Below are 25,895 nucleotides of genomic sequence, written 5' to 3'. Positions count from 1 at the left end.
GGAAGGAGGTAAGATGGGGGGATGGAGGGGGGGTGAGGGGGAGAGGAAGGAAGGGGCTCAGTCTGGGAAGGCCTCCTGGAGGAGGTGAGCTCTCAGTAGGGCCTGAAGGGAGCAAGAGAGCTAGCTTGGCAGATGAGCAGAGGGAGGGCATTCCAGGCCCGGGGGATGACGTGGGCCGGGGGTCGATGGCGGGACAGGCGAGAACGAGGTACGGTGAGGAGATTAGCGGCGGAGGAGCGGAGGGTGCAGGCTGGGCTGTAGAAGGAGAGAAGGGAGGTGAGGTAGGAGTGGGCGAGGTGATGGAGAGCCTTGAAGCCCAGTGTGAGGAGTTCCTGCCTGATGCGCAGATTGATTGGTAGCCACTGGAGATTTTTGAGGAGGGGAGTAATATGCCCAGAGCATTTCTGGACAAAGATAATCTGGGAGGCAGCATGAAGTATGGATTGAAGTGGAGAGAGACACAAGGATGGGAGATCAGAGAGAAGGCTGATGCAGTAGTCCAGACGGGATAGGATGAGAGCTTGAATGAGCAGGGTAGTGGTATGGATGGAGAGGAAAGGGCGGATCTTGGCAATGCTGCGGAGCTGAGACCGGCCGGTTTTGGTTACGGCTTGGATGTGAGGGGTGAATGAGAGAGCGGAGTCGAGGATGACACCAAGGTTGCGGGCTTGTGAGACAGGAAGGATGGTAGTGCCGTCAACAGAGATGGGAAAATCAGGGAGAGGGCAAGGTTTGGGAGGGAAGACAAGGAGTTCAGTCTTCGACATGTTGAGATTTAGGTGGTGGGCAGACATCCAGATGGAGATGTCCTGAAGGCAGGAGGAGATGCGAGCCTGGAGAGATGGTGAGAGAGCAGGGGCAGAGATGTAGATCTGGGTGTCATCAGCGTAGAGATGATAGTTGAAACCGTGGGAGCAAATGAGGTCACCAAGGGAGTGCGTGTAGATCGAGAACAGAAGGGGACCAAGCACTGAACCTTGGGGATCATATCTACCAACTCAGTTATATTGTTTTCTCTCAAGCACTTAGTACAGTGCTCTGCCCACAGTAAACACTCAACAAATATAATTGATTGCCTACTTTTCTGGGGAGAATACTGCATGCTGGAAGACTAGAATGCTGATTTCATTTCTTATTCTAACGGAAAACCATTCTGGTGGAAAATGAGGTAGTAAAAATAGGTTTGGGCTTGTTAATTATTTGAATTTATTTGCAAGGCTAGCTTAGAACAACCACAGATATTTTTTTCTTATAATCAACAATGCACCTCAATTAAGAAACTTCCCTTAACTACATTCAGGAGGTGTCTCCTTTGCTTTGTGATTTAAGCAGTGAGTCTGCCTGGGCTGAGTAGAGGGAAGGGGCAACAGAGTAGTCTGGGAAGAAACTAGAGAAAAAGCCTAACTGGTAAGAGAGCTTAATTAGCAGATGAAGATATGTCTGTCAGAGATCATTAAGTGATTGATAGTAATAGTATTTAATAATAATGATGACGGTATTTGTTAAGTGCTTACTACGTGCCAAGCACTGTTCTAAGTGCTGAATTTATTAGGTGCTTTGAGAAGCATGACCTCATTCATTCATTCATTCATTCATTGTCGTATTTATTGAGTGCTTACTGTGTGCAGAGCACTGTACTAAGCGCTTGGGAAGTACAAGTCGGAAGCATATAGAGACGGTCCCTACCCAACAACAGGCTCACAGTCTAGAAGGGGGAGACAGATAACAAAACAAAACATGTAGACAGGTATCAAAGTCATTGGAACAAATAGAATTATAGCCATAGGATAGGGAGGTGAGTGCCGTGCCATGCAGCCGGGGAGAGTATCGAAGTGCTTAAGGGGGACACGGCCAAAAGCGTAGTTGATGCAGAAGGGTAATACATAATAAATGCTTAATAAATGCCATCATTATTATTATTACTCCCTTGGTAGTCCCTGGAGCAATCCCCAGAGGAGCCCTCAGAGCCACCTCAGAGCACTCCCAGACCAGTCTCCAGAGCAATCTTGGGGCAGTCCCTGGAGCAGTCTCCAGAGCAGTCCCCAGAGCAATCCCAGAACAATCCTGAAGCAGTCCCCAGAGCAATCTTAGAGCAGTTCCCAGAGCAATCCTGGAGCAGTCCCTGAAGCAGCCCCAGAACTGGCAACGTGACCTCTTTAGCTGGATAGTTCTTCTCTTCTGCCCCTCCATACTCCCCAGGGGATGAAGGAGAGCAGCAAGTGAGGTGGTTTGGAGACTCCAGAACATGGGAGGCAGCCTCGAGCTGCACTGCCCAGATTGTGAGTGAATTCTCTGGGTCCTCCCTTCCTTTCTTCCTTCCTCCCAGGCTGTTCCTCCCTCCCACGGGGCAGACGTGTGCACATTTCCTGGCCCAGCTGAGATAGAGGCGCAGGCAGGGGGATGGGAGATGGGGCCAGGGCAGCTGGCGGGGCAGAGACTTTGTGTCAGGGTGTGTCATTCTCCTTGCCACTGCAGAGCTGACAGATCCCGGGCTGCAGCCAGGAAAATTCTCTGTGACTGTCTTTGAGCCAACTTTGGTATAATCCCAAGCATCTGCCATGGTGCTGAGGCACTTCTGGGTGGGGTGGACACAAGATAATCAGATCCCACATGGGCTCGCAGTCTAAATAGGAGGGAGAACAGGTATTAAATCCCCACTCTGCAGATGAGGAAACTGAGGCCAGAAAAAGTGAAGGGGCTTGCAAGCAAGTGGCGGAGGTACGATTATTGTCCAGGTCCTTTGATTCCCAAGCCCAGGCTCTTTCCACTGTGCTGTGTTGCTTCTCCTGGCAGAACATCCATATTAATGGAACAAGCACAGGCCTGGGAGTCAGAAGAATTGGGTACTAATCCTGACTCTGACAGTTGTCTGCTGTGTGACCTTGAGCAAGCAACTTAACTTCTCTGTGACATAGTTTCCTCATCTGTAAAATGGGAATTAAATCCCTCCTACCTAGGCTGTGAGCCCCATATGGCACAGAAACTGTGTCAAACCTGTTATCTACTACCTGTCCAGTGCTTAGTACAGTGCTTGGCACTTAATATCATAATTATTATTACTGTGTAAGGAACACACAGCATAAGGATTTTCAGCAATTTTCCTTTTCTAATCATTAAATGAACCAGAGAGGGCTTCTTCATTTCAGGCTTCACTTTTCAGTTATGACTTTCTCTGAGTCCTCAAAAAATCTTGGGTATTTTAAGCATTGTTAGTTAATAAGTACCTATACGTAGTCCAGACTGCAGGGAGATAACTAATGGAGATTGGACCCAGATAGTGGGCTGCTATCATCAACAGCCTGGGCATGGAGCGGTGTCTACCAACTCTGTTATACTGTACTCTCCCAAGCACAAAGTACAGTGCTCTGCTCACAGTAAGCATTTAGTAAATACAATTGATTTATATTCTTAATGGCTTTTGTTTATCAGTGACTAAGTGGGAGGGAGCGTGGTGTTGGCTATGAGATTACGAGGTCCCAGTTTTCCAGTGCTGTCCACTGGCATGAGGATTTTAAACATACTTAGTCTTGTATTTTGTCCTTTTTAATATTCTATCATTTTGCTCACCCAACATTTTCAGGGGAGAATTCTTGCTCATGTAGAAGGCACAATATTTGGAAAGTGACAGGCTCTGATGCAATATCTAGTGTATAATTTTTTGATGCTTTAATCTTCTTAATTAGTTTTAATAAAATATATTGGATTAAGCTTTGCCTTCAGTCACAGATCATGCCTTGCTTTATACTGTACCCTGGGCAATTTCTCAAACAGAGATGGCTCTCAGTTCAGTGATACTTACTGAGGTCTGACAGTGCAATGTGCTGTACTAAGTGCTAGGGAAGAATGCAATAAGAGATGAATCAAATTAGTCCTTATCCCCCAGGAGCTTTATTAAATGTTCTTTATGGTTCATTAAGACATAAGATCATAGAATAATGACATTGTTCCTCTAGACCCAAGTGCTTAGTACAGCACTCTGCACACAGTTAAATACTCAATAAATACAAATGACTCATTGACTGACATTACCACGAGGGTAGTAGAGATGGTTTGCCTGGTTCTCGATGGACTCACTCAAGGGGCAATTTTTTTTATGGTATTTGTTAAGTGCTAACTGTGCCAGACACTGACCTAATCATTGAGGTAATCAATCAATCAATCAATCGTATTTACTGAGCGCTTACTGTGTGCAGAGCACTGTACTAAGCGCTTGGGAAGTACAAGTTGGCAACATACAGAGACAGTCCATACCCAACAGTGGGCTCACAGTCTAAAAGGGGGAGACAGAGAACAAAACCAAACATACTAACAAAATAAAATAAATAGAATAGATATGTACAGGTAAAATAAATAAATAAATAGAGTAATAAATATGTACAAACATATATACATATATACAGGTGCTGTGGGGAAGGGAAGGAGGTAAAATGGGGGGATGGAGAGGGGGACAAGGGGGAGAGGAAGGAAGGGGCTCAGTCTGGGAAGGCCTCCTGGAGGAGGTGAGCCTACTGAGAAGTAGGGCCTTGAAGGGAGCAAGAGAGCTAGCTTTGCAGATGGGCAGAGGGAGGGCATTCCAGGCCCGGGGGATGATGTGGGCCAAGGGTCGATGGCGGGACAGGCGAGAACGAGGCACGGTGAGGAGATTAGCGGCAGAGGAGCGGAGGGTGCAGGGTGGGCTGTAGAAGGAGAGAAGGGAGGTGAGGTAGGAGGGGGCGAGGACAGCCTTGAAGCCGAGGGTGAGGAGTTTCTGCCTGATGTGCAGATTGATTGGTAGCCACTGGAGATTTTTGAGGAGGGGAGTAACATGCCCAGAGCGTTTCTGGACAAAGACAATCCAGGCAGCGCAAGAAGTATGGATTGAAGTGGGGAGAGACATGAAGATGGGAGATCAGAGAGAAGGCTGATACAGTAGTCCAGACGGGATAGGATGAGAGCTTGAACCAGCAGGGTAGCAGTTTGGATAGAGAGGAAAGGGCGGATCTTGGCAATGTTGCTGAGCTGAGACCGGCAGGTTTTTGTGATGACTTGGATGTGAGGGGTGAATGAGAGAGTGGAGTCGAGGACGACACCAAGGTTGCAGGCTTGTGAGATGGGAAGGATGGTAGTGCCGCCAACAGAGATGGGAAAGTCAGGGAGAGGGCAGGGTTTGGGAGGGAAGACAAGGAGTTCAGTCTTGAACATGTTGAGTTTTAGGTGGCGGGCAGACATCCAGATGGAGATGTCCTGAAGGCAGGAGGAGATGTAAGCCTGGAGAGAGGGGAAGAGAGCAGGGGCAGAGATGTAGCTCTGGGTGTCATCAGCGTAGAGATGATAGTTGAAGCTGTGGGAGTGAATGAGGCCACCAAGGGAGTGAGTGGGTAAGTGTAAATACAGGCTAATCAGGTTGGACATAGTCCTTTTTCAGTTGCGGGAATCTACTGTTGGATTGGGGGGAGGAAGGGAAACCAACGGGACAAGAAGGAGCTTCAGAAGTTTCTATAAATCTGAGCTGTCCTCCTGCCTCCTCCCTATTGTTTGAAATAGCAGTGGGAGCTGGAGGCAGCAAATACGGGGAATACCTGACAGCAATAGCAGGTCAAGACATTGCTAAAATCTGCCCTTTCCTCTCCATCCAAACTGTGTTAATCTAATCACTTACCCTAACCCGCCTTGATTACTGTATCAGCCTCCTTGCTGACCTCCTGCCTCCTGTCTCTCCCCACTCCAGTCCATACTCACTCTGCCGCCTAGATCATTTCTCTACAAAAGCATTCAGACCATGTTTCCCCACTCCTCAAGAAACTCCAGTAGTTGCCCATCTACGTCCACATCGAACAAAAACTCCTCACCATTGGCTTTAAAGCACTCAATCATCTTGCCCCCTCTTACCTCACCACATTACTCTCCTACTACAACCCAGCCCGCACACTTCAATCTTCTAATGCTCACCTATCTCACCGCCAACCTCTCACCCACTTCCAGCCTCTGATTTGGAATTCCCTCCCTCCTTATAGACAACAGACAACTACTCACGCCCCGCCTTGGAAGTCTTATTGAAGGCACATCTCCTCCAAGTGCTCTTCCCTGATTAAGCCCTCCTTTCCTCTTCTTCCACTCCCTTCTTCTGAGTCCCACTGACTTGCTCCCTTTATCACCCCCCTTTCCAGCCCCACAGCACTTAGGTACATATCTGTAATTTATTAATTTATATTAATGTCTGTCTCCCCCCATAGAATGTAAGTTTGTCATAGACAGGGCATGTGTCTGATTATTGTTCTATCATACTCTCCCAAGTACTTAGTACAGTTTTCTGCACAAGGTAAGTGCTCAATAATTATGATGGACTGACTTGATCCCAGAAGTAAAAATGGGCTTTCTAATGGTTACCTTAATATACCATTAAGACTTTAGACACCATACCCTGTTAAATGTTCCCCCACACCACAACTTTTCCCCCAATTAAGTTTCCTGATCATAATAGGAACCTTACACTTATTTCTTAAAGACCTCTAACCTCTCAACAGAGGTAGAGAAGGGAAGCAGCATGGCTCAGTGGAAAGAGCCTGGGCTTTGGAGTCAGAGGTTGTGAGTTCAAATTCCGGCTCCGCCAATTGTCAGCTGTGTGACTTTGGGCAAGTCACTTAACTTCTCTGGGCCTCAGTTAACTCATCTGTAAAATGGGAATTAAGGCTGTGAGCCCCCCATGGGACAACCTGATCACCTTGTAACCCTCCCAGTGCTTAGAACAGTGCTTTGCACATAGTAAGTGCTTAATAAATGTCATTATTATTATTATTATTATTATTATTATTATTATTATTACATGGCTAAGTGAATAGAGCGTGAGCCTGGGAATCAGAAGGACATGGGCTCTAATCCCGGCTCCACCACTTGTCTGCTGTGTGACCTTGGACAAGGCATGTTTCTTCTCGGGGCCTCAGTTACCTCATCAGGAAAATGGGGATTGAGTCTGTGAGTCCCATTTGGGACAGGGACTGTGCCCAGCCCAATTTGCTTGTACCCATCCCAGCACTTAGTACAGTGCCTGGCACATAGTAAGTGCTTAACATATACCATTATTATTATTAATATTATTTTTACATTGAACCATCGCCCCAACGTGTAACAGATTGTAAACTCCTGGAGGGCAGGGCTTAATACAATGCTCTTCATACATTAGGATTCTTTTAAAAATGGTATTTGTTAAATACTATATGTCAAACCCTGTTTTAAGTGCTGGAGTAGATACAAGTTTACCAATTGGACACAGTCCCTGTTCCACATGGGGCTGGCTCACAGTCTCAATTGAAGGGAGGATGATTTAATCCTCATTTTACCGATGAGGTAACTGAGGCACAGAGAAATGACTTGCCCAAAGTCACACAGCAAGAAATCGGCAGAGCCAGGTTTAGACAGAAGTCCTCTGATTCCCATGCCCGGTATCCTTCCATTAGGCCATCCTGCTTCTCAATACTATCAACCCCAACACTTAGTACAGTGCCTTGCACAAAGTTAGTGCTTAACAAATAACATTAAACAATACTATTGTTTAATGGTTTTCCTTTCTACCTCAGGAGAATGGAGCCACCAAGAAGATGACTGGAGTCCCACATCAATCAGTAGAATTTATCGAGTGCTTACAGTGTGCAGGCCACTGAAATGAGCTCTTGGGAGAGTGCAATACAATAATAGACATGAATCCTGCCCACAGGGAGTTTACAGTTGAGTGGTAGGAGCATACTACTGAGTGTTGTCCAACCTTACTGGGGAGAGAATTCCTGTCCATTTGTATAACCAGAGATGTGGGCTCATTTTTTAATTGTATTTGTTAAGCATTCACTGTGGGTCAGGCACTGTACTAAGTGCCAGGATAGATTCAAACTAATTTTGTTGGACACAGCCCCTGTCCCACATCGGGCTCACATCTTAATCCCCATTTTACAGAAGAGGTAACTGAAGCACAAAGAAGTTGTGACTTGCTCAAGGTTACACAGCAGACAAAGTGGCAGAAGCAGGATTAGAACACAGGCCCAACTCACACTACTTAATCCACATTTCTTCCATCCACACCACTGACTATCCAGTTTCTGAACAGTAGACATAACAAGAAAGCTAGCAGGGTATCAAACATGTGGAAATGAAAAAAAGAGGGCATAGTAGAGTTGTCAGAGGTAGTAGCCAAAGTACATCAAAAACTTTAAGCATAAGTTCTGGGAATGGTCCTTTGAAAAGCCACCTTCACTAGAAGATAGACATTCCTAGTTTTAAAGGTCAAGTTCTTCCCCAAATTTTGCTCTACTTTTCCAGCCTGAGCCATGGGGAAAGGATAGAGTTGGGTGGAAGAGGCTGGTGCAGATGGATTTCTGTGAGTAAGAGGCTCTAGGAGCTTTGCCCTTTTAGGGTCACACGGCTGAAGACGGTGATAGGCAACTAAGTTCAACTTAGGTGAAGAGAATTTCATAAAATAATCTTGCGATTCCCTGAAAATCACCTGTTTCCTCTATTCTAAAGTCTGAGTGCCTTCCTCGGGGTTTCTATAGCAGGTCCTGTGGGAAGGGTAGATGGGGAAGAGCATTTCCATTGTCCTGACTCCTGATAACTTGGGGACATTTAGCTAAATAGTAGGGATGTCCCTGAAATCAGAAAGATGTAGGACAAGTGTAGCTCCCTGGTGGTCAGAGCTTATATATTTCCTCGCATCTCCTGGCCAAACCACTACTGACCGGTTGAAAAAGAGAAAAGATACCAAAGTGTTGGGGAAAATGAGGTGAAATTGAGCTTCTGGACCTCCTGAGAAAATCTGAGAAATGCCTCAGGATGCCCTGAAAGGCACTCTAACCTTAGCTGGACTGTAAACTCATTGAGAGCAGGTAATACGTCTGTTATATTGTACTCTCCCCAGATCTTAGTGCAGTGCTCTGCACACAGTAAGCGTTAAATTAATACAAATGACTGACTGATTGACTGACTGGATTGTTGCTGCCAGGCAGCCTGGATAGAACCAGAATACAATGCAGTTGGTAGACAAAAATCCCTTACCTCAAGAAATTTACAGTCTGATGGATTACATTAGTAGTAATAACAATGGCATTTATTTAGGGCAATGAACTTTTTTTTCTGTTTTTTTTTATGGTATTTGTTAAGTGCTTACTATGTGCCAGGCACTGTACTGAGCATTGGGGTAGATACAAACTAATCAGGATGGACACAGTCCCTGTCCTACATGGGGTTCACAGTCTTAATCCCCATTTTACAGATGAGGCAACTGAGGCACAATGAATTTAAGTGACTTGCTCAAAGCCACACGGCAGACAAGTAGAGGAGCAGGGATTATAACCCAAGACCATCTGACTTTTAAGCCCTGTTCTAAGCATTTGGGAAAGTACAATAGAAGCAAGAGACACATTCCCTGTTTGCACCCCAAAGTCGTAAAAACAGCTGCAAATAATCAGAATTGAATGTCCAGAGGTATTTCACCAAACCCAAGGATGGGAATAAAAGAATAGGCAAGTGCTTGGGGTGGCTGTTGGGTTAGTATGACTTGGAGTGTTGGAAAATAATCAAGAAAGTTTGGTCGAAGGAAGTGGGGTTTTAGGAGGGCTTTGAGCCCAGGGAAAGATGTGATCTGACAGAACTCTATGGGAGAAAGGGGGAAGGAGTTCCCGGCCACAGGGACAACATGAACGAGGGGTGGAGGTGTTAGATTCAAGAGCAAGGTTCAGGGAAAAACGTTCATTTGGGAGGAACCAAGAGGGCAAGAGCTGGGGAGCCGCAACTGAAGGAAGCCAATATGTAAGATGGGGAGAAGAGGTGGAGTGCTTGGAAGCTGATTGTGATGGAATTTTTACTGTGCAGTCAGGATGGATCATTTGAGAGTACCAAAGTACTAGTCCTACCTCCCAGCCTGCCCTGGGTACCTCCACACATGCAGAAGCAGTGCTGCCTAGTGGAAAAAGCACTGGTCTGGAAGTCTGACGGATGTGGATGCTAATCCTGGCTTCTCCACTTGTCTGCTGTGTGACCTTGGGGAAGTCACTTCATTTCTCAGTGCCTCAGTTCCCTCATCTGTAAAATGGGAATTAACATTGTGACTTCTATGTGGAACAGGGAGTATATCTGACCCAATGATCATGTATCTACCCCAGTGCTTAGAACAGTGGCTAGCATATAGTAAGCCCTTAACCAATACCACAATAATTATTTTTTTTGTTACGTCCAACTGACTGGCATACGTCCAACTGACTGGACCCCCAGCCTGACTCCCACCTTGGGGTTCTTCGAGGTAATCCCCACATGCAGGAAAGGCTGGCAGCCGAATAGGGAGAGGACCCAAAACAACTAGTCTCTGCTCTCTCAGACTGCAATAGCGCATTGGGAATCTTGGCCAATCATGAGGCATATAATAATAATAATAATAATGGCATTTGTTAAGCACTTACTATGTGCAAAGCACTGTTCTAAGCTCTGGGGAGATACAAGGTGATCAGGTTGTCCCACGGGGGGCTCACAGTCTTAATCCCCATTTTACAGATGAGGGAACTGAGTCCCAGAGAAGTGAACTGACTTGCCCAAAGTCACACAGCTGACAAGTGGCGGTACAGTGACAAGTGATATGGTACACTCTGTGTATCTCAGGGCAAGGAAACATGTTTGAGTACTTTCAGATTGAACTGAATAATGACAAAAGGGCCTAACATTAAAGCCCCTTCACCTCTGCTAAACACATGAGTTATTGTTTAGGTTCCATGTTGTCAGTCTGCCATTAAGCTTGCCTCTAGCAATAAATGGATAAGAACTATGTGAATGTTTCCCCACTGAGACACTCTTGCTGAGTTGTTCAGTGAACATCCAGTGATCTGGTGCTTGAGATTTCTTCTCCACCTGTTTCTCTAGTCCACTGGTGTCTACATTTACTTAGGTGTGATTGTGTCATATTTCCTCATTCCTCATTCTGTTCAGCACAGAGCACATTGGGAGTACCCAAAATGCATTGAACAAAGGAACAGTCAAACCTTCACCTGTGTACATACAATGACATTTTCAAAGGAATAATAATGATGATAATAACAGTGGGATTTGTTAAGTGCCTACTATGTGCCAAGCACTGCTTGGGCTAGATACAAGACAATGAGGTCCCACATGGGACTGATGTTCTAAGTAGGAGGGAACACAGGTATTGAACTCCCATTTTGCAGTTGAGAGAACTGAGATGTGGAGAAGTGGAATGACTTGCCCGAGGGCACCCAGCAACTAAGTGGCAGAGTGGGGATTAGAACCCAGGCTCTCTGACTTCGAGGCCCAGGCTGTATCCACTAGGCCCTGCTGCTTCCCTAAGGGACCAAATGTGCCACAGAGAATCTCTCCTCTAAAAGCTGTTCTCCCTGATGTCCCTGGGCATTCTAATTTCCATCCACATGGAGATTATTGACAGAGACCAGAGAGGCACCAAGAGGATCTCCGGGTGTTTAGAGAGGCCCTTTCCTCTATTATCTGGGGTGGCCAGGTTGCCACAGTGTAATTTCCAGAGTTTCTCCTCAACTAATCCCAGACATCCTATATAAGGCAAGACCATCACAAAATCTGCCCGCCTATTTCTGCAACTTGAAAGACTGCTGGCAGCCCATAGGTGTTCCACGTCCAGCTATGGCTAGAGCAGCCAAGTGGAGAAGCCAGGGAAAAGGAGAAGCCTAGTGCCTATTGCAGTCCTCTCTACAGGGCACGGCATCCAGGCTCTTGGCAGCATCCAGGGTTCCCACCACAGCTGCCCAGCCCAGAGCCCACAGAGAATGGCAGAGGCAGAAACTCCAAGCCACTGCAGCATTGAGTGCTCCATGAGTAGCTGTAATTTCCCTCCCCAAAATAGGATTGCACCAAAGTCAATCCCTGACTCTTGGAGATTCAGGAAGAGGGGACAGCTGGGAAGGAACTTTGAGGCTCCCTCCAAAGTTTGGGGGCTGATATTGAGGGCCCCCTCAGTTGCCCTAAAGGCCAAATGAACCCATAGTGGAGCAGCAGGTGAGAAAGATAAAGTACACCTTTCTGCTCTCTGGGTTCAGCCTGCTCTGGTAACTCAAGCTTCCAGATTTGTGCTTCTGGATTCAGGAGCTTTTGTTGTAGAACCACAGAGTTCAATAGCCTGTCATTCCACAGATGAGGAATCACTTAGCAACATGAGAAGCGGCGTGGCTTAGCAGAAAGAGTCCAGGCTTGGGAGCCAGAGGTCCTGGCTTGTAATCCTGGCTTCTCCATTTGTCTGCTGTGTGACCTTGAGCAAGTCACTTCTCTGGGCCTCAGTTCCCTCATCTGTAAAATGGGGACTAAGACTGTCAGAAAACCTGATTACCATGTATCTACCCCAGTGCTTAGAACAGTGCTTGGCACATAGTAAGTGCTTAACAAATACCATCATCATCATTATTATTATTATTATTAACATTGTGATGGCCACCTATTCCTACAGCATCCTGTTAGGCTACCTTTCTCTGGAGAGATCATTTAAGGCTGGAAAGACATTAACTATGATGAAAAATAGGAAGGTCCAGATACAGAACCTCTATGCTGTGGAATGGAGGTTGCTGGTCATCTAAAGTTGTACATTGCTCTGCTGTGAGGTAAGGAGGGGCTGCGACTCTTCTCCCCATTTTACAGATGAGCTAATCAATGCTCAGAGAGAGACAGTGCTTTGCACCAGGGCTCACAGCCAACAGCAGAGCCCAGTCTAGTTACGGTTCTCCTTCTGCTTCACTGTCCCACAGCAGGAAGGGGCAGATTTCATCATTTATGCATGTGCTTACAACACTCAATCTTTTTTTTTTAGTGGCATTGGTTAAGGGCTTATTATGAACCAGGCACTGTACTAAGCACTGGGATAGATACTAGATAACCAGGTTGAACCCAATCCATGTCCCACATGGAGATCATAGTCTTAATCCCTATTTTACAGATGCAGTAACTGAGGCACAGGGAAGTTAAATGACTTGCCCAGGGTCACACAGCAGATAAGCGGCAGCATCTGTATGAGAACCCAGGTCCTCTGACTGCCAGGACTGTGCTCTTTCCACTAGGTCATTAGGCTTCTCAATACGGTTTCCCTCAAATTGAGTCTACTTTTTTTCAGGCCCTGGAGGTAAGGGCCTTGGCTAATTTACCAGGCTCCTAGAGAGGCAGTTGCAATTCTGTTTTAGATCTTATCAATATGTCTGCAATTAAACACCATGCTGGCCAGTCTGTACTGAGTGTGTGCATAAGGAGTGAGGTAAATAGGGAAGTGGGGGGTCAAACACTCAATAATAACAATAATAACAATAACAATAATAGTGATATTTGTAAAGCACTTTACTATATGTCAAGCACTTCTTTTTGGGAGGTGGTGGCAGGGGAAGGGATGGGCACATATCAGGATTCCCCGAGAAAAACGCTCTAGTTTTAGGTGGACTTCCATGCAATGTAAATTCAATGTCTGAAGCCAACCCTGAAACTGACATTATCTACTCTGATCGCTCATTTCATGTTTTTTTTTAATGGTATTTGTGTTGATCATCCCCTCAGACCCTGGGTTAGGGACAAGACCCTCTCTGGCTCACCCTGCAGTCTGGGGAGGACAATAGGGGAACCCACAGGTCCCAGGGTCAGGGACTGGTTCCTAGACAGAAGCCAGGAAGTGAATCCCTCATCTTGGGCCCACCTGGCTACACTGTGAGCCTGGGCTGCCATGTGCCAGGCTGTCAGTCACCAGTGGTGCCACCCACTGCTCCAGTGACCCTGAGGGCCTCAGTTACCTCATCTGTAAAATGGGGATTGAAAGTGTGAGCTTCATGTGGGACAGGGACTGTGTCCAACCTGATTTGCTTGTACCCACCCCAGTGTTTAGTGCAGTGCCTGGCACATAGTAAGTGCTTAACAAATACAATTACTATTATTGTTACTGTTATTTTTCAGCACCTAGCCCTGCCCCCAGCCACTGCCCCAGGGACTTTGGGTTCAATCAATCAATCAATTGTATTTATTGAGCACTTAGGACAGGACACTGTACTGCATGCTTGGGAGGGTACAATATAACAGATTTGGTAGACATGTTATCTGCCCACACCAGCAACTGCAGTGTTCCCCATTCCCAATTTCATTTTTGAGGGCTACCCCCTTAGTGATAGAATATCCTCCAACCCACGGAGGAGACCCTGGCTCAGAACCTCAAATCCAACAATGCATTACAGTAACTAGAGTGGACTTCCAGCTTTATGATTCTACATTGACTTCAGTTTCTCTGCTATTCATTAAGTGCTTACTAGCAATCAATCATTGGTATTTATGGAGCATTTCCTAATGATCATTGATACTTATTGAGCACTTACCATATGCAGAGCACTTGGGAGTGTACAATACAGTAAGAGAAATGTTCCCTCCCCTCAAGGAGTTTACAAACTATATGCCAGGCACTATGCCAAGGATTGGGATGGAGAGAAGATAATCAGATCCGACACAGTTACTGTCCCAACTTGGGCATGGAGAGTTCACAATCTAAGAGACTAGTTTCTGAGCACTGGTTACTTTTCCTGAACCTAACTTCCCTCCTCTAGACTGTAAGCTTATTCTGGGTAGGGAATGTGTCTGTTATATTGTTTTAGCACACTCTCCCAAGTACTTAGTACAGTGCTCTGCACAGAGTAAGAGCTCAGTAATAATAATGATAATAATAATAATTACATTTATTAAGCGCTTACTATGTGCAAAGCACTGTTCTAAGTGCTGGGGATGTTATAAGGTGATCAGGGGGTTCACAGTTTAATCCCCATTGTACAGATGAGGGAACTGAGGCACAGAGAAATTGTCACATAGCTGGCAATTGGCAGAGCGGGGATTTGAACCCATGACCTCTAACTCCAAAGCCCCGCTCTTTCCACTGAGCCATGCTGCTTCTCTAAATATTCAGTAAATATTATTGACTTACTGAATGACCTCCTTAATTATGCACAGGGCTACAGAATTCAGCTCTTATCAAGGTAAACACACTCGACCCCAGATTTGGCTTTGGGTCCATGGAAAATGGAAAGTGCTGTGGGCAAAATAGTTTTGCCATTTGAAGCTTTGCTCCTGGCTGTTCCCGGATTCTCTGGCGTTCTGAGCTGGATTTTGAAACTTGATCAGGAGAGAGGGAGCTGGAGGGAGTATTGTGAGGGTAGGACACACAAGGGTCTCTCCCAGTTCTTCGAAGCCCCAGTGTTGTTTCAGTAGTTCAGAACCCAAGGTCCAAGGGCTCTCGAGAAAGCTGCTGTCCAGGGCTGCAAGAAGTCAAATGCAATTGGCTTAACTAATAACTGGTAAACACGCCTCTTCCCTCTCTCTTTCCTATCTGATCAGAAGGCCAGTGATGTAACCGCACCAGCAGGAGGAGGAACATAAACAAACTGCTAGGGCCACCCCTCACTCTGAGGGAAGCAGAGAGCAGAAAAGCGCCTGAGGGAAAACAAGGGAGCCAGAAGCAGAAAACTTCCCTAGGGACAAGATGAATTTCTTCCCAACCCTTTCACCAGAAACCTGGACTTTACTTGCTGCATTCGTGACCCTTCTGATTTTGTAAGTAGACTTGATTTTCTTTCATGGTAGAATCCACTAAGGTAAGTGCTTTGAAGTGATCTACAGTACTTGTTTCACTGCAGTGAACTTTCCGTGATGGACAAGACCCTCTACTCCCTGTAAAAATTGTAGGGGACAAAGGGGAAAAAGTTATGTGATCTGTGCGTTATCATAAAGCAGTCCCTTTCAATCAATCAAGTAATCAATCATACTTTTTGAGTGCCCATCCTAGACTGTAAGCTCGTTGTGGGCAGGGAATGTGTCTGTTTTTTGTTGTATGGTACTCTCCCAAGCACTTAGTACAGTGCTTGACACACAGGAAATGCTCAAGAAATATGATTGAATGAATGAATGTGAGTGTGTTTAGAACACTTGGGAGGGTACAATATAGCAGAATTGGTAGATATGTCCCCTGCCCACAAGAAGCTTACAGACTGGAGTCCCTTTGCCATACAGAAAATGAGGATTGAGACACTGGAGAACTGAAATAATAATAATGGCATTTGTTAAGTGCTTAGTATGTACCAAGCACTGTTCTAAGCGCTGAGGGGGATACAAGGTAATCATGTTGTCCGACATGGGACTAAGTCTTAATCCCCGTATTGCAGATGAGGTAACTGAGGCACAGAGAAGTGAAGTGACTTGCCCAAAGTCACATAGCAGACAAGTGGTGGAGCCGGTATTAGAGCCCATGACCTCTGACTCCTCAGCCCGTGCTCTTTCCACTGAGCCACGTTCCTTCCCTTAATATCTGTGACCTTTCTCTATTCTTCCTTAGTAAGTGATAGAGAAACCTCTAGCCTGGCTCAGAATGTTCCAAGTGAAAACCTGAGTGCAGAGCACTATATTACAACAGGGAACATCCTGAATCCTCTACAGAAATGATGGTTTATAATGTAACAGGTGCTAATGAAGAATGGCTGTTGCATGAGGATTCTATTGGGTCATCAACTAATAATAATCATTACTGTGATATTTGTTAAGCACCCACTGCGTTCCAGGCACTGAAGGAAGCGCTGAGGTGAATACAAGCAAATGGAGTTAGACACAGTCCCTGTCCCACTTTAGGATCACAGTCTCAATCCCTGTTTAACAGATGAGGTAAGAGGCACAGAGAAGTGAAGTGACTTGCCCAAGGTCACACAGCAGACAAGTGGCAGAGTCGGGATTAGAACTCACAACCTTCTGACTCCCAGGCCCAGTGCTTCTATCCATTACGCCATGAACTACATGGGACTGTAGTGGTAGTTGGAGAAGACTGTACCTATTCAGAGCAGCGTCACCTAGCAGAAAGACCATGGGCCTGGGAGTCAGGGGACGTGGGTGCTAATCCTGGCTCTGTCACCTGCCTGCTGTGGGACCCTGGTCAAAGTCACTTTCTTGGGGCCTCAGTTTGCTCACCTGTAACATGGGGATTCAATTCTTGTTCTCCCTTCTACTTAGACTGTGTGCTTGATGAGAGACAAAGACTGTGTCCAACATAATTATCTTGTTTCTACACCAGTGCTTTGTACAGTGCTTGATAAATATTATCATTATTATGATTCAAAGCACTTGCCTCAGGACTGGGTTAGACTCTCCCATCCCACCTGACTCTGGAAGCCTGGCTGTGAGAGTGAAGTACTGAGAGAGAAGCTATGGCAGAAATTTGAGAGACAAGGTGATGGAAAGGAAAGATGCCCTTTTTAATATAATTAACAGGCCCCTGATACTGGTGAGTAACCTCTCATCCAAGGATAAACCCACCATCAGGCTATGCAAGGATTTCCTACCCCAGAAAGTCTGGATCCAACTTTCTTTCCTGAGAAGGAAGAAATCAGACTAATGAGGAAATTCCCCTTTCCTAATTATTGCATTTAGGTATGCTCAGGCTGAGAAAAGCCTGGGTAATTCCTTTATTGCAAAAGAGAACTGGTTTCATGGATGTTAAGAATCTTCCTTCTATGGTCCCAGACTGTCATGCTCTAATAGATGACTTATCATCCTTAAAGTCAACATAGAAGAGAAATGTTGACTTTTGTTTCCCAGACAGAAGTTCCAGAAATGCACATGGTGAAATTTCAGGGTCTTGAAAAACTGCAATCATTCAGTGGTACTTACTGAGTATTTACTATGTGCAGAAACTGTACTAAGTGCTTGTCCATGTCCCACATGGGGCTCATAGTATTAATCCCCACTCAACAGATGAAGTAATTGAGGCACAAATAAGTTGAGTGATTTGCCCAAGGTCACACAACAGACAAGCAGAGGAGCCAGGATTAGAACCAAGGTCCTTCTGACTCCCAGGCCCATGGTCTATCCACTAGGCCATGATGCTTCTCATTCCCTCATACTCCCAATGATCTGACTCTTGGCTTCACCCTATTCTCATCCTCTCCCACTGCTGTCCCACCTTCTCTCCCGCCTTCCCTAACCTGGGACTGTGCAGCCCCAGCCGGGTCAGCCGTTAGCTCTCTTGAGCAGCTGCCACTTGGACTCCTCTACTGCTTCTCACTGCAACCCAACCTGTCCATCCAGAGCCCAGAGCCCCAGTGCCCAAAACAAAGATTACCACCTAATCACACAAACCAGCCAGGTCTACCCAATGAAGTGGAGGTCTGGCAAGTCGGCCGGTGAATTTGGGATGTGTAGTTAGGCATTTCTTGGACTATCTCCACAGAACTGGTTACCTGCCATCCCCTCACTTTACTTAAGCCCATCGAGATCAGGTCAAATTTCTTTCATAAAGTTTCAAGTAGCTTCCAAATCCTTAGCCCCTCTCAAATCTGGGAGGAGGAGAAGGGGATGCAGATCCATTTCCAGTTACCTGGGAACAGAGCCAAAGTTTAATGGCCTGCCCCAAATTAAATGATGCACCGGGGAGGACTCAGAATAGAAACTTACTCAGGAAATCCATCCTTGTTTTCCCTTTTGGGAAGGCATAAAACGAAATGCCACTGGATGGCAGTCTCACGTGCCTGAAGAACTGGATGCAAGCTTGGTGGTCCCTTGTTGGAATTGAAAAGTAATCTTGCCTAAGAGATCTAAGTAGAGTTTGAACCAGGGTGTGGAATAACTGATTCAGCTAGATGTGCAGCATGGCAGGAAAAGATTATGTCTGACTGAACCAGATGGGTGATTCCACTTTAATATTTGAATTACTCATTTACCATCCTGGTGTTTACATTACAGATATGAGATCTGGCCATACAGAGTTTTTAAGAAGTTGGGAATTCCTGGACCAAGGCCTCTGCCATTTTTTGGGACATTTCTGGAATATCGAAATGTAAGTAACAGAAACAGTTTCCCCCCAGGTATTTTAAACTTATAGCTCATCCACCTATTTCTGACTCAAATTCTGGGTTTTGTATCCCTCAGAAGAGGCTGGGTAAGTTGTGCAAGGAGGAAAAGAATGGTGTGGAATCAGGGATTGGGAAGGGCTCTTTAATACAATTTCTCAGAATAACATAGTGGCTGATTTTCATTGTCCAGATGTGTTGGAAGAGTTATAACTGTTTATTTTCTCCTTATATACATCCAAGGAAATCAGAACATCCCCACTGCTAGCTGAATTATCTGGTTGGTTTGGCCACACAGAGAAAAAAAATCAATTAATGGTGTTTGATGAACATCCTCTGAGGGTTAAGGACTGCATTAAGCACTTGGGAGAGTACAGTGTAATAGAACTGGTAGACATCTCCCCTGCCCACAACGAGCTTACAGTCTAGAGGGGGAGACAGACATTAATATAAACAAAAATAGTAACTAACAATAGTAATGGTATTTGTTCAGTGCTTACTATGTGTCAAGCACTGTTCTAAGTGCTGGGGTACATACAAGGTAATCGGTTGGGTCACATTTCCTGTCCCACATGGGGTTCATAGTCTTAATTCTTCATTCTTCATTCTCAGCCTCTTTTGCAGTCTCCTCCTCCCCCTCCCATCCCCTTACTGCGGGGGTTCCCCAAGGCTCAGTGCTTGGTCCCCTTCTGTTCTCGATCTACACGCACTCCCTTGGTGACCTCATTCGCTCCCATGGCTTCAACTATCATTTCTACGCTGATGACACCCAGATCTACATCTCTGCCTCTGCTCTCTCCCCCTCTCTCCAGGCTCGCATCTCCTCCTGCCTTCAGGACATCTCCATCTGGATGTCTGCCCGCCACCTAAAACTCAACATGTCCAAGACTGAACTCCTTGTCTTCCCTCCCAAACCCTGCCCTCTCCCTGACTTTCCCATCTCTGTTGATGGCACTACCATCCTTCCCATCTCACAAGCCCGCAACCTTGGTGTCATCCTCGACTCCGCTCTCCTGTTCACCCCTCACATCCAAGCCGTCACCAAAACCTGCCGGTCTCAGCTCCGCAACATTGCCAAGATCCGCCCTTTCCTCTCCATCCAAACTGCTACCCTGCTGGTTCAAGCTCTCATCCTATCCCGTCTGGACTATTGTGTCAGCCTTCTCTCTGATCTCCCATCCTCATGTCTCTCCCCACTTCAATCCATACTTCATGCTGCTGCCCGGATTGTATTTGTCCAGAAACGCTCTGGGCATGTTACTCCCCTCCTCAAAAATCTCCAGTGGCTACCAATCAATCTGCGCATCAGGCAGAAACTCCTCACCCTCGGCTTCAAGGCTCTCCATCACCTCGCCCCTTCCTACCTCACCTCCCTTCTCTCCTTTTACAGCCCACCCCGCACCCTCCACTCCTCTGCCGCTAGTCTCCTCACTGTGCCTCATTCTCACCTGTCCCGCCATCAACCCTCAGCCCACGTCATCCCCCTGGCCTGGAATGCCCTCCCTCTGCCCATCTGCCAAGCTAGCTCTCTTCCTCCCTTCAAGGCCCTACTGAGAGCTCACCTCCTCCAGGAGGCCATCCCAGACTGAGACCCTTCCTTCCTCTCCCCCTCGTCCCCTCTCCATCCCCCCATCTTACCTCCTTCCCTTCCCCACAGCACAGGTATATATGTATATATGTTTGTACATATTTATTACTCTATTTATTTATTTATTTTACTTGTACATATCTATTCTATTTATTTTATTTTGTTAGTATGTTTGGTTTTGTTCTCTGTCTCCCCCTTTTAGACTGTGAGCCCACTGTTGGGTAGGGACTGTCTCTATATGTTGCCAACTTGTACTTCCCAAGCACTTAGTACAGTGCTCTGCACACAGTAAGTGCTCAATAAATACAATTGATTGATTGATTGATTAATCCCCATTTAACAGATGAAATAACTGATACACAGAGAGGTTAAGTAACACATCCAAGGTCGCACAGCAGACAAATGGCAGAGCTTGGGTTTAGAACCCAGCTCCTCTGACTCCCAGGCCTGTGCTTTTTCTATTAGGGCACACTGCTTCACACTAGGCCGTGCTGCTTAACAAGTGAACTGTTTAACTGTAATAATAATAATTATTATTATTATGGTATTTCTTAAGTGCTTACTATGTGCCAAGCACTGTTCTAAGCACTGGAGTAGATACAAGGTAATCAGGTTGTCCCATGTGGGGTTCACAGTCTTAATCCCCATTTATAGATGAGGTAACTGAGGTACAGAGAAATTAAGTGGCTTGCCCAAGGTCACACAGAAGACAATCAGAGGAGCCGGGATTAGAACCCATATCCTATGACTCCCAAGCCCAGGCCCTTCCAATTAAGCCACACTGCTTCTCCTAGCATGCTGTATACTGTGCTGTAGTCTCTTGGTCTGTAAATTAGTTTTGTTTGTAAAACTTTTTACATTATAGTACAAATCTTCCCTCTGACTCTCCAACCGCTCCAGCAACAGCACGCCTGGCAGGGATGTTGTGCAAGCCGTTGTTGCAAAGATTTTTGGTCCTGAAGTCATTCCAACTCGACCAGGGCTCTTTCATATTTGACTCTATTATCGTAAATGCCTGCTCAATCCCCTACTTGATTGGGGTCTGACAGGCTCAGCCTTAGTGTCTCTATGATGAGGGAAGGAAGTGAATCCTGGCCAGAATTACAGGATACAATAAAGGCATGAGCTGTACAGACAAGTGAGCACTGATATGTCAGTGCGTGTCCAGTTTCTAAAAGAAAATTCAGTGTAGTCTGTGGGGTGAGGGTGGGGAGGGGGGGTGCCCCTTGTAAGCAGGGAGCATATCGTTTACTTGTTCTGTACTTCCGAAGTGCTTAATACAGTGCACTGCACCCAGTGACGATCATGACGGTATTTACTAAACACTTACTATGTGTCAAGCACTCTGCTGAGCACTTGGGAAGGTATGAGATAATCAGTTTGGGTACATGGGGTTCGCAGGCTAAAAGGAAGAGAGGATAGGTATTCCCATTATATAGATGAGGAAACTGAGGCATAGAGGATTTAAGGGACTTGCCCAATATCATACTGCAAGACAATGGTAGGGTCAGAACTAAAACCCCTGATTCCTAGTCCTAGACTCTTTCTCCTTGGCCACAGTGCCAAGTGGGTACTTAATAAACCCTCAGTCTCTTTCTCCTCCTCCTCCTCCTCTTTCTCCTCTGCATCCTCCTACTATCCTGCTGCCATTGAGTTGGGACCATGGCTGCCCATCATGACCCTGGAACACAATAAGGAGGGCTTGTGGTCATGGTGAACTGCCTCCACGGGCTGGTGGGATCCACCTAGATCCCCAACAAAACTGCAAAATGGGAATCTCAGCTCTTTAAAAGAGTTGGCAGAGCACAAATCTGGCTTAAGTGGGGTAATGAGCCCTTCAAAATGGGTGGGATTTATAGAATCTGTCTGTACTTTGCCCCATGGTTAGGTGGGAGATGGAAAAAAAATATTCTAGACCTCTGATCTCCCTAGAGGGGTTCTTTGGTGGAAGGAAGCCCCCTACTCCTGGGAAGCCACAGTGACTAAGAACATAAGCAAGCACTGCCATTAGTGGGTCAAACAAGACATAGACTAACACAGAGAATGTTGTTGTTTATTGAAGATGGCCTTACCAACAATGAGACCTTAACTCTACACATGAATATGGCTGGAGAAAATGGTATCTGACCAACATTCTCTTTCTTGTTGTTCATCTGGTATGATTGAATCTCGCTTTTCTAATTCATTTGTCTCTTAAAAGGACTGTCTCTTTTTGAGTCTGCTCCCAGTATCCTATGTGCTCAAATAGAGAAACTCCTTCCTTGACTATTCTAGCTCCTTGTGGACAGGGATTGTGTCTACCACCTCTGTTCTATTGTACTATCCCAAGCATTTAGTACAGTGTATTTCACCTAAGTAAGCTCTCTATAAATACCATGAATTGAGTAAATTTATGATAATTTTTATATTTATATGTATATGTGACTACATAATGTTCATTCATTCAATCATATTTATTGAGCATTTACTGTGTGCAGAGCACTGTACTAAGCGCTTGGGAAGTACAAGTCATCAGCATGCAGAGACGGTCCCTACCCAACAACGGGCTCACAGTCTAGAAGGGGGAGACAGACAATCATTATTATTATTATCCTGGTATTTGTTAAGTGCTTAGTGTGTGTCAAGCACTGTTCTAAGCCTGAGGTAAAAACAAGCTAATTCAGTTGCACACAGTCCGTGTCCCACATGGGGCTCACAGTCTAAGTAGGAAGGAATAGGATTTAATGCCCATTTTAGCACTGAGGGAGCTGAGGCACAGAGAAATTGTGACTTGCCCAAGGTCACACAGCAAGCAGTTGTCAGAGCCAGGGTTAGAACCCAGGTCTGCTGACTCCCAGGCCTGTACTCTTTCCACTAGGCCATACTGCTTCTATATTTTTAAATATTGAATTTAAAAATATAAATTCAGAGTTTTGGCAATTGAGGTTGAGTCCTCATCTGGGGAGCAGCATCTTGTAGTGGAGAGTTCATGTAGTATGCACTTAACACATACCATAAAAAAATATATATCCTGGGCCCTCTCTGTAGCTAATCTTTCCTAGGAAAAGGAAAGCAGCTGTTGCTCTACTCCAGCTCATAGTGAATTTAATTAAAGACTAAGCAATCCTAATTAAGTATAGTGAAATAAGTCTCCAAAACAATACTCAGTTCCGCACCGCTCCAGGCAGTGGTCCTGGTTGTGACTGTCCACATCCTTCCTTCAAGGGATTTGAAAGGTAGGCTTCACTCCTCTTCTGCTGGGGGGTACATGGTAAACCCTTCAGCCATTTCCTGACGACCCTGTGGACACTGGAGCTCCTGTTCTTAGAAGTTCCCCTTTCTTTTTTATAGCTCTAACATCCGGTTGGATCCTCTAGAGTGTAAGCTCCTTGTGGGCAGGGAAAGTGCCTGGTAATTCTGTTGTATTTTACTCTCCCGAGCACAGTGCTCTGAATATAGTAAATGCTTAATAAAGTGCTTGATTAAACCCCTGCCCTTTTTCTACGAACTTTCTCCCTCTGCACCACAATATCTGAGGTCTAACCAAATTCTTACTACTTCTTCTTCAGGGAATGTTTGAGTTTGATCAGAAGTGTTTTCAAAAATATGGAAAAGTGTGGGGGTAAGTATTTCTCAGTAAATCTTCCCAACATTTTAAAATGGTATTTGTTATGCACTCACTACCTCCCAGACACTTTACTAAGCATTGGTTTTACATACATACTAATCAGGTTGGACACAGTCCATGTCCCAAAATCTTAATCCCCATTTTATAGATGAGGTAACTAAGACAAAGATAATTTACGTGGCTTGCCCAAGGTCACATGCTGACCCAAGGCTTTAGGTCTGAGGATGTGATTTTGAAGCATGGTTAAGCACACAGCAACCAGCCAGCTTCTGCTGCTTAAACAGGAAATACACACACACAAACACACACACACACACACACATATATATACATATATACGTATGTGTGTGTGTGTGTGTTTGTGTGTGTGTTTGTATGTGTGTATTTCCTGTTTAAGCAGCAGGAAATATATATATATATATATTCCCTGGTTAGCCTTAACTGATTCCACAAAAGGAAAAGCATTCTGAGCAAAAAAATGCTTAAGGAAATAGTTTCTCAGAGAAAACAATATAGGGTTCATTAATGCATTTCCAAGATCTAAAAAAATGGAGCAACACAATATGTCTACACTATATTTAAAACCAGTGATAAAAATAATATAGTATAGTTATACAAGTAGCAATGTAAATAGATATAAAAGATTTTGAATTGCATCAGTGGCATTTATTGAGCACTTACTATGTGCAGAGCACTGTACTAAGCTCTTGGGAGAGTACAAAATAGCAGAATTAGCAGATACATTCCCTGCCCATAATGACCTTACAGTCTAGAGGGGAATTGTGTGTAAATGTAAGTGTAAGTGTAACATGTGTAAATACTTAATTTTCAAAATGTTCTCTTTTACATGTGATTCACTAAAAAGGCTCCTTGTACTAATGAACAAGAAACCTTCTCTCAACTAATGGTAAATAAAATGGACTTTAATCACTTTATTCAAGTCAACCAAAATATGTCTATGGTAGGATAGGAGAGGATGGGAGGTATTTAAGCAAAGTAAACTTGGCAGCATTATCTAAAGCAGTAAAATAAATACTGGCGTGAAACTCCAGGAGTGCTATTTTGAGAGAGCACTAAAAGAGTAGGATTTATAACCACGGATAGTTGAGTGTGTGTGTGTGTGTGTGTGTGTGTGTGTGTGTGTGTGTGTGTCTGTCTGTCTGTCTGTCTGTCTGTCTGTCTGTCTGTCTGTCTATCAACAGTGGTATTTATTGAGTCCTTTCTATGTGCAGAACACTGTACTTAGTGCTTTGGAGAGTACATTAGAACTGAATTAGCAGACACAATCTCTGCCCATAGTGACTTTACAGTCTAGAGGGGGAGACAAATTTGTATAAATAAATAATTTATAATAAATAATTTGAAGATATGTTTGTAAATCCTATGGAGTTGAGGGTGGGGTGAATATCAAATGCCCATAGGTCAAAAGTCTAAGTGCATAGATGACACTGAAGGGAAAAGAGGGCTTAAACAGAGAAGGCCTTTTTGTAGGAGATGTGATCTTAATAATGCTTTGAAGGTGGGAAGAGTAGTGGTCTGGCATATATCGAAGGGGAGAGAGTTCCTGGCTAGGGGGAGTAGGTGGGCAGAGGTCAGTGGCGAAATGGATGAGATCAGGGCACAGTGAGTAAACTGGTGATAGAATAGCAGAGTGTGAGGGCTGGGCCATAGTAGGAGAACAGTGAAGTGAGGTATGATGGGGAAAACTGATTGAGGGCTTTAAAATCAATGGTAAAGAGTTTATGTTTAATACAGTGGTGGATGGGGAACCACTGGAGATTTCTGAGGAGGGGGGAGATATGGACAAAACATTGTTTTAGAAAAACAGTATGTGCAGCAGAGTGAAATATGAGACTGGAGTCAAGAGAGA

General features: G+C 45.2%; 1 protein-coding gene across 1 annotated transcript in view; it reads left to right on the top strand.

Annotated features, from left to right (window-relative positions):
• The first annotated feature begins 15,279 nt into the window (after positions 1-15,279).
• The window catches only part of LOC119942017 (cytochrome P450 3A24-like), a 39,311-nt gene continuing 28,695 nt past the window's right edge, over positions 15,280-25,895 (top strand). Inside the window, exons 1-3 of the mRNA XM_038762671.1 lie at positions 15,280-15,552; positions 18,724-18,817; positions 23,967-24,019. Coding sequence (XP_038618599.1) covers positions 15,482-15,552; positions 18,724-18,817; positions 23,967-24,019 — 218 coding nt within the window. The 5' untranslated portion in view covers positions 15,280-15,481. The remainder of the gene's footprint in view (positions 15,553-18,723; positions 18,818-23,966; positions 24,020-25,895) is intronic.

The sequence above is a fragment of the Tachyglossus aculeatus genome, chromosome 21 (assembly GCF_015852505.1).
Source record: "Tachyglossus aculeatus isolate mTacAcu1 chromosome 21, mTacAcu1.pri, whole genome shotgun sequence".
Classification (NCBI taxonomy): Eukaryota; Metazoa; Chordata; class Mammalia; order Monotremata; family Tachyglossidae; genus Tachyglossus; species Tachyglossus aculeatus.
This window is presented reverse-complemented; position numbering and strand designations above follow the sequence as displayed.